The sequence below is a fragment of the Theobroma umbraticum genome, unplaced genomic scaffold (genome assembly GCF_002168275.2).
Source record: "Theobroma umbraticum cultivar Fairchild unplaced genomic scaffold, ASM216827v3 scaffold_55.0, whole genome shotgun sequence".
NCBI classification, from domain to species: Eukaryota; Viridiplantae; Streptophyta; class Magnoliopsida; order Malvales; family Malvaceae; genus Theobroma; species Theobroma umbraticum.
This window is the reverse complement of record NW_018397270.1, coordinates 3,335,377-3,343,988: the sequence shown is the minus strand read 5'-3', so window position 1 is coordinate 3,343,988 and position 8,612 is coordinate 3,335,377. Positions and strand designations below refer to the sequence as shown.

Here is an 8,612-nt window from a genome sequence, read left to right as displayed (position 1 = left end):
TGGCAACAATAGCAGTGACAGTGTCAAGGGAACAATGATTCCCTAAAGGGAAGCATAGTTTGAAAACGGTAATGTTTCTATTCACAGAAAGCTAAAAGTTTAGTTATTGCCAAGAAATCATGTTGCAAAATGAAAACCTGAATGTTGTGGAACTTGTCTGACAGGGTGAAGTAAACTTTATATTCCAAAGCCCTCAAAAACTCAATGGTGGTTGGAAGTTGTTCGGATAGCAGTTCCGTCCCTAAAAGGGGAACCTTTCCTCCTTTGCATCAGTGGTGCAAGCATAAATGATAAGATAGAAAACGACTGCCTCAAGCATGTTAAATTGGGTAACCTGGAACCTTCTGTATAAGTGAAATTGATATTCTCATCGTAGCAGTGTCAAGCTTTTTGTAATATTTCAAGTTAAGAAGTTACCGATGGGTATTTCCCATTTGTAGCATGATGAATTTCGTATACTCTTCTTTTTCTGCTAAAGTTTGTAGAAGCCTTTCTTCTATATTGCTCATATTATGTTCTGGAAGTAAAGGTTCTACTCTCTCAAATGCTTGATCTAATCTGAAGCACTTTTAAATGGCCAGAATTCAGATTTTGCATGATCTCAATTCTTAAACATTTTTGTATTCGATAATTTCCAGAATCGTTTTTGATGTTCTATTTTGCAATTATGTTAGAAGCTTTCTTTCTTTCTAGCTCAATTCTTCATATTGATGCATAACATATCCTTTCATTGCACAATGCTCAAAGTAAGAGGCTCTGCTTAACATCTAACTCTTGATAGAAAAGTTTTGTATTCCCCTCTAATAGGCGATATCTCCTTTAGATAATGTGTACGTAGGGCTTTTCGTTATATATATATTGCTCATTCATAGGTGGTTTTATAATGTGTCCAAGATATACAAAAGCTGATCAAAATAAAGAGATCAGTAAAAGGGCAACAAGAAGCACTCAAAACAGTAACAGTTAAGGGAGCAGAGTACCCGATCACCTTAAATAGAAACAGAACCGCCAAACTACCACCCTATTATATCTTTGGCCTGCGGCAAAGTTAGGAGAATGAGGGAGTGGGTTAAACCAGAAGAAGGGCGGGTCAAATTCAATAATGGTGCATTACTTGGTAACCCGGGTGACGCTGGCATAGGTGGAATCCCCAGACATCGTAGAGGTACGATCCTGGCTCTTTTTTCTAACAATGTGGGGATCATAGATTCTAACATGGCTGAGTCCTTGGTGGTTAAAGAGGCTGTCCGTCTTCATTGTGTTTGCCTGGAAGAATTGTTGCCTTAAGATTTGACTCTGACTTGGCTAATGTGGTTAAATGGGTTCAAAAACCCCACGAGGTTCCTTGGAGGTTGCGAAAGGCGTTCATGTTGATATCCAATGTGCTTGGCGTGATCCCGAAGTTGGAGGATTAGACGTACGCCCTGATCAGCAATTGGTGAAGCTGATAGTCTAGCCAAAAGTGGAGTACAAAGGCCATTGGATTTCTTATAGACTAATCCTGATATTGTGCTGGCCCCAGGTGAATTTGATAATGTGTTGGAATCTGGTTAATTTGTATAGTGTATATAGTTTTGGCTTACATGATGATGGAAGTAGGTTGTCGGAATCTGATGATTTTTTTTCTGATTATGTTGCCCCTGTTTGATCGATGTGTATGTAAGCTATGTTGTCTGGGTACCAGCATGCCTGGTTGAGAGGGTTATGTTGACCCTTCTTGTTGTAGGCATAAATCTAGAGGGCTTAAATGCATTTGTTTTGCTAAAATTCAAAGTCATTTTTAGGTATTATTCCTTCTTTGGCTGAGTTTTTCCCATCTCTTTTTCCTAGTGCTTTATTTGTAACTTTTCTATTACATTTGGATTTTATAGTTTTAATTATCTCTTACAAATTCTAATTCGGATCATTTGAATTTAAATATTTTAAGTTTAAACCGATTCGAAAACGGATTGATTTGAATTCGAATTATACGCAAATGAAGAAAATTTTTTTAATTTGTTCGACGTTACCATCTCTACTCATGGTACTAGTGTCAAAAGATTATGAAATTGGAAATTTGATAGATTGAAAGATATTCTATGTTTTTGCACTTGATCAGTTGTTATTGCTCAAGCTTTATTATACTACATATATATTATATGCTTGATATTCAAGTTCTGAGACTATGCGTACTACCAAAGGTAAACCAACACCATCAAGGTTGTGAAAGCATCCCATAGATGGTCCATTTCTACCAATGAACAGAAAATATATTAGAACTAGCAGCCATGCCAGGTGCATCTAAAGCAGTGTTGAGTGTTGACTGTGCAAAGCCCTCAAAGAATAATGAACATAACCTCTCAAGTGAAAATAACAAGAGAAAATTATTGAATCGTTAACCAAGATGAGCATAAAAATTTGTTTGTTCCAGACTGAAATAGATGATGGGAAAATATTCAGTATTCTTCACAGGTATCCAACTTTATGTTAAAATGGTACAAAGGACAACTGGGAAAAGTGCAGGAACAAAGGTTTCAAGAACTGTGACAGAGTTCTCGCCCAATTGCTGCACATGTACACTCGAGAAGGCCCTCAGCTAGTGTCTTAGAGAATCAAAGATGCTAGAGAGATTTTGACTAATGCTTCATGAAAGACCAATAACCTTTCCAGTGGTCGTGTCAAGATCAATTTCATAGAAGCAAGGCCTTGTTGGTAGCCCTGGCATTGTGCTCATTGTACCAACTAAGGGGTAAATAAACCCAGCTCCGATGCTGGCTCTCACATCCCTTATTGGTAAGATAAATCCGCTTGGTGCTCCTTTCTCAGAGGCAGTGTGTGAAAATGAGTACTGGGTTTTGGCCATGCAGATTGGTAGACCAGAAAACCCTTGTCTGCTGTACATCTCGATCTGTTTCTCAGCCTGGTTGGACAAAAAGAAAGGACTCATGTTAACAAGGCAACAAGAAACTCCTGAATGGTTTTCTGAGTTAGAAAAACAATAGAAAATTAACAATGAGGTGTTCAATTAAAAGAATTAATTGCAATATAAAACGGAAGGAATTGATGAAAGATCAATGGAGAGTTTACCTGTTCCGTGTATTCAACACCACTGGCACCATATGACCTTGCTATTGCCTCTATTTTCTCTTTGATACTAATATCCAAAGGATATAGGTACTTCAGTGGCTGTTTCACATTCTCGCAGGCCCTTTGAACAGCAACTCCAAGGTCCACCTGACAATTAAAATTTAGATTAGAGGCATCGACGGCAATATGTTCTAATATACACATAGTTTGAACTTCAAAATTTGCAACTATTGCATTTTCTCTTAAGTTAACGTTGAAAATGCACTACTTAGTAGCATGTATGTCAGATCGCCCAAGCTGCATTTGCATTCAATAAAATGATTATTGTCAAAGATGCCCCAGAAAGGAGGGATTTCACAAAGAAATCTAAAGATTCGGAGGCAAACAATGACGCTAATCCAGAGCAAGTGCCTCTGCTAGATAGGACAATTAGAAGTTACAGCTTTAAAAAGAGATAAACCATAGAGCATTGTTCTTTGACAAAACCAGTTATGTGTCAATCATACTGTTTGACATGGGGTGAGTGCAAGATTGACAAAAAGGCAGAGTGCCAAATCTGTTAAATTAGATGGACCTAGGTACTTAAAATGCATAGGGGATGAGATGCCATGAGGGTGAAACAAAGAGGCTAATTCTAAAGAGTCCACTTTTGGGCAGATCATTATGTATTTATGGAAACAGATTGATAGCGGAAAGACACTAACCGCTCCCTTACCACCATGAGCATGGTGAGTACAGATTACAGCATCATATGCTCCTGCAGCCAATGCCGCATTTCTAACTACATTCATTTCTGCTTCAGTATCAGTTGAAAACTTGTTCACAGCAACAACAACATTTACACCATAAGCCTTTGTGTTTGCAATATGCCTGGCCAAATTCACGCAACCAGCTTCAACCAGAGAAACATTCTCATTTACATAGGCATGGTCAAGAGGCTTTCCAGCAACAACTTCAGGGCCACCACCATGCATTTTCAAGGCCCTTATTGTTGCCACTATAATAGCACACTGAGGAATTAGACCACTGTATCGGCACTTAATATTCATGAACTTTTCTGTTCCAATATCAGCACCAAAACCTGCTTCAGTGACCACAAACCCACCTGGTCCCACCAGCTTCAATGCAATTTTATCAGCCACGATTGAAGAATTACCATGGGCAATGTTTGCAAATGGACCAGCATGAACAAGAACAGGGGTTCCCTCAAGGGTCTGCATTAGAGTAGGGTTAATGGCATCCTTCATGAGCACTGTTAAAGCACCTCCAACACCAAGATCATCAGCAGTTATAGGATCACCAGCCTTGCTATTTCCAATTACCATTTTTCCAAGCCGCTCTCTCATATCAGCAAGAGATGTTGTTAGGGCTAAAACTGCCATTATCTCACTAGCAACTGAAATATCAAATCCTGTTTCCCTTACCATCCCCTTTTCTTCAGGGCCCTGGCCCACAGTGATTTTCCTCAAGAACCTATCATTTACATCCATCACTCTTCTCCATGTAATAGAATTGGGGTCAATATCAAGCCTAGCGAATTTTTTAACTTCTTCTGGTGTAAGGTCCTCCGGTTGTGTTTTGGAGATGCCAAGCTTCTTCAGTCGTCTAAACATGATATCACTGAATTTCCTTTTTCCTTCTTTATTTGGTGGGCATAATCGATTAAAGAGAGCCTTATCTGATTGGGATGACTCATGAAAAATCCTAGTATCAATGGCAGCAGCAAGCAGATTGTTTGCAGCTGTTATTGCATGAATATCTCCAGTTAGATGAAGATTAAACTCATCCATGGGGATCACCTGACTGTAGCCTCCGCCAGCTGCACCCCCTTTTATTCCAAAAGTTGGTCCTTGCGATGGTTGTCGAAGACAGGTAACAACCTATCAGGACGGTTTAAGTACTTAAAACATTAGATTGTCAAGTTTGAGAGTTCTGCATCCAATTCAATATATGAAGAGTTCTAATCTCTTACCAGTAAACTGGCACAAAGAGAATAGGAAAACATCAAAAGAGTTAATTTCATCAAGGACATTCACTAACTAGGCTAAACTAATATGTCAAGATATACATAGGTCACTATCACTGTAGATCAGGAATACCTAGAAAGTCAAACTGATACTAATGTAGTAATTCTCAGATTTGAAATTCTTTCAAACTAAATTTACACAGCAAGAAATTGAAAAAACCATTCTCAACCACATTGATAGCTTCAATTGTTGAGCTAGCTTTACAAGAACATTTATGAATAAGCAATTTTATACATCAACAATCATGGCACTTTTCTCTGCCATCTATGAAGCTAGCTTGAAATATATTACTTTAAGCAAAAATTGCCCCATCTGCCAAGATTCCAGTGTCAAAGCTTTCCAATTAACAAAATAAGAGAGCTTTTAAAGTCCTAATGTATTTCAACGTATGCTGCATAACAAGAACAACAACAGAGGATCTAGAACACAATAAAAAATCCTCAATAAGTTAAATGAATGATCTTGTATCCCAGAAAGAGCTAGAGAAATACCATTTCATTTGGCAATTTCCTATCTATAAAAATATCATTAAGTATGAATAATGAAATGACTACCTTTTTATCAAGAAAAGCACCCAAAGCTTGGCACAGACCAACTGTAGTAGTGGACTTGCCTTCTCCAAGTGGAGTCGGAGTAATTCCCCCGACCACCACATAATAACCATCTTCAGATCTTTGAAGCTCATCAAGCACGGATAACAACACCTATAAACCAAATCACCCAAATAAATCAAATTCAAATCCCAACATTCAGTTGCCAACATAAATAAGGAAACAGCATACAAAAAAATGGTTTTCTCCTGGACTTTTAAATCTTTTAAACACTCAATCAACTATACTTCATCTCAAATAAGTCAAAATCAAAAGAAAATAAGATTTCTCTTCTTTTCCATTTCCTGCATTATCTTTGAAGCAACAGAGAACGTTTCAAATCTGGAATTTGAAGCATTCAACAACCAAAGAGAAAAGCTTTAATTTGGCAGTTGAGAAAATCCAGAAAAAGAAAAAGATAAAATTTTTAAGTCTGATCTTATTATTCAATTTTCTACTTTTACCATTTTTCAATTTCAAAATGACAACCAACCGATTAAATCAATCATTAAAGAATCCAAAGTTTCATATCTTGGCCATCTCTAAACAACAAAACAAATGATCAACCAAAATAAACAACTAGAACAACATACATCAAAATCCAATGAAATGGGCATATAAGAATTATCATAATAACTAAAAGGAAACAAAGAAAAGACCTTGGCTTTGTATTTGCCATAAAGATCATAATGGTTGGAACTGAGATTCAGGTCCTTAGCAATCTCAGAAATATGAAATGGTTCAACTGAGTTTGCAATATCTATGTCTGCTGGCACTGGTGACACCACTTCCAACTTCCTCACACTTCTTGATGAACTCATTTTCTTCTCTTGGGTCTAAATTTTTTTGGTTGGTCTAATCTGGGTTTCCTTCAAAATCCACCAATCTGCATTCTATAACACCAAAATCGGCGCAAAATTATCAAAAGGCAAGGAGAACAAAACAAAGGAAGGAAAAGTCTAAAACATGGGAGTGTGTGCTTTTTTCTTTATTTCTCTTATCTTAAGTGAGGTGGCAAATGGGAAGGGAACGAGGAGAGAAGTTTGTGTTACTGTGTAATGTCATGACTGTGATGCATTATTGAAGTTTGATTGGTTTGAGGTTCTTATTTTGCTGATGTGGCAGTGGGTGGACGTTGTCTGTGACAGATAAATGTGTGAATTTAGCATAACGAGCACCCATGGTTGGACCGGATGCTGTGAAGAATCCTGTGGAAAGCTTGGCATTCATGGGATTTTTGTTTGGGGAAATGAACCAATTACATATATTGTCTCTAGTCATATTTTTTAATCCTTTATATATGTATTTATATCCAAATTTTTTAACACCTATAATTTTTATTTTTTTTATATATCATACCAATTTTTAACAATTTTTTATTTTTTATATTAAAAATTATGGTTTATAAATATTCTAAAATAAATTTTAAAAAATACAAAAATAATAAAACTAGAGCCTTTTTTTTTCAAATTTTTTATCAAATTAAAAGCCTACATTCAATTAACAAAGGGTAAGCTAATTGTTTTTCTTTTTAAAACTAGACTAAGTGAAATGTTTATCTGTAATTTATTGACACTCGTTAAAGTGATATTTATAAAAAAAACCTTACATGTAATCAATACATTGCAAAGTCATTTATTAAATTTGGTGAACAAAATACAAAATAAAAAAAAATTCAAAATAGTATTTTAACTATTTACTATAATAAGAAGAAAGTAATAATAAGACAGATATTAAAAATTACGATCTAGTACATTTAATTCTAAATATTTTTATTTTTAATAAACAATTGATTATTTCTCTTTTATTGTTATGATTTTCTCATAAATGACTTTCAATTAAGGAGATGTCATATTTTTGTTGACTGACAATATATAGATAGAAATGTTCATGGACCAAATTAACACCTCCAAAATCCTGCCCTCAACTCGGTCAGAAGACTATTTCAGTCATTTAATTTAAATTTATTATTAAAATAATTAATTAATATTTAATATTTTAAAAATTAAAATATATTTTCTATAAATAATAATCATGTCTCGAACTAGATCGTGTATTAAAATCATGTCCAAAGCTAGGACGGACTCAACTCGTAAACAAATTTTCATATAAATATTATGCATCAAACATAAATCTTAGACAAATAATTTAATTTTAAGATGCAAAAATAAAATAAACACACAATTGCAACAAAAATTTGCAAATCCAACTGTTTCCACTGTTATTATGTCAACAGTTGCTTCAGGATTGTCCTTTAGAATTGTTGATTTAGCAACTTGACCATTCTTTCCTAACAATTCAGGCCATCTGAAGTTATGTCTTGCAAGAAACAATATTAATAATATTAATCAATTTAAAAGAAAATTAAGAATGAGTTCGATTAATCTTATAGAGGTCATTATAAAATTTAAAATCTAAGTCTTTTATAAAAATTTTTTTAATAAAATATTAAATTTTCAATTCAATTTATAGAAATAAATTAATACGTGTTGAACAACGGAAAAAAGTGAATTTCTCTTTATATAAATCGAAATTTACGTTCAAGCATTTAGGTTTAATTTCAAAGATAAATTCAAAACATTTTTACCCGAAATAAAAAACAATTAAAAAGTAATAATGTGAAGTCATTTGCGTTTATTTATAGCAACTTGTGAGGAAGCAAGAAACAAATAACTGTAAAATGCAACAAAATCAACAACTAAAGGAAGCCCAAAGAAGCAGTATGAAAAAAACAAAAGGAAAAAATATAAAAGAATATGGGAAATTAGAGTTGTATAGTTATCTATATACTCAATAAGTGGTGGTTTCATACGTGTACTCTAAGACAAAGTTAAATGATAGATTAATGCTTTGGTTAGTATCAAACAATTAGGGGAGAGCAGCGGTCGGTTGGAACCGTCCAACCGACCGCAACCGACGGTTGGAACCG

The 8,612-nt window shown here is 35.0% G+C and overlaps 1 protein-coding gene across 1 annotated transcript; it reads right to left on the bottom strand.

The window, feature by feature from the left end:
• Positions 1-2,323: 2,323 nt before the first annotated feature.
• THFS (10-formyltetrahydrofolate synthetase) lies at positions 2,324-6,665 on the bottom strand. Its single transcript, XM_021441663.2, has 5 exons — positions 6,343-6,665; positions 5,648-5,797; positions 3,771-4,946; positions 3,067-3,213; positions 2,324-2,899 (listed from the first exon to the last, which is right to left on the bottom strand). Exons 1-5 carry the CDS (start codon positions 6,502-6,504, stop codon positions 2,624-2,626), a joined length of 1,911 nt encoding a protein of 636 aa, XP_021297338.1. The 5' UTR covers positions 6,505-6,665; the 3' UTR covers positions 2,324-2,623.
• Positions 6,666-8,612: the final 1,947 nt, after the last annotated feature.

Bases quoted from the DNA above. Each gene is read 5' to 3' on its own strand.
- THFS (XM_021441663.2), bottom strand. From the start codon at position 6,504: ATGAGTTCATCAAGAAGTGTGAGGAAGTTGGAAGTGGTGTCACCAGTG. The intron at 4,947-5,647 runs GTAGTCATTTCA...CCGTCCTGATAG, and splicing joins GTGCTTTTCTTGATAAAAAG to GTTGTTACCTGTCTTCGACA. The intron at 2,900-3,066 runs GTAAACTCTCCA...TTGTCCAACCAG, and splicing joins GTGTTGAATACACGGAACAG to GCTGAGAAACAGATCGAGAT.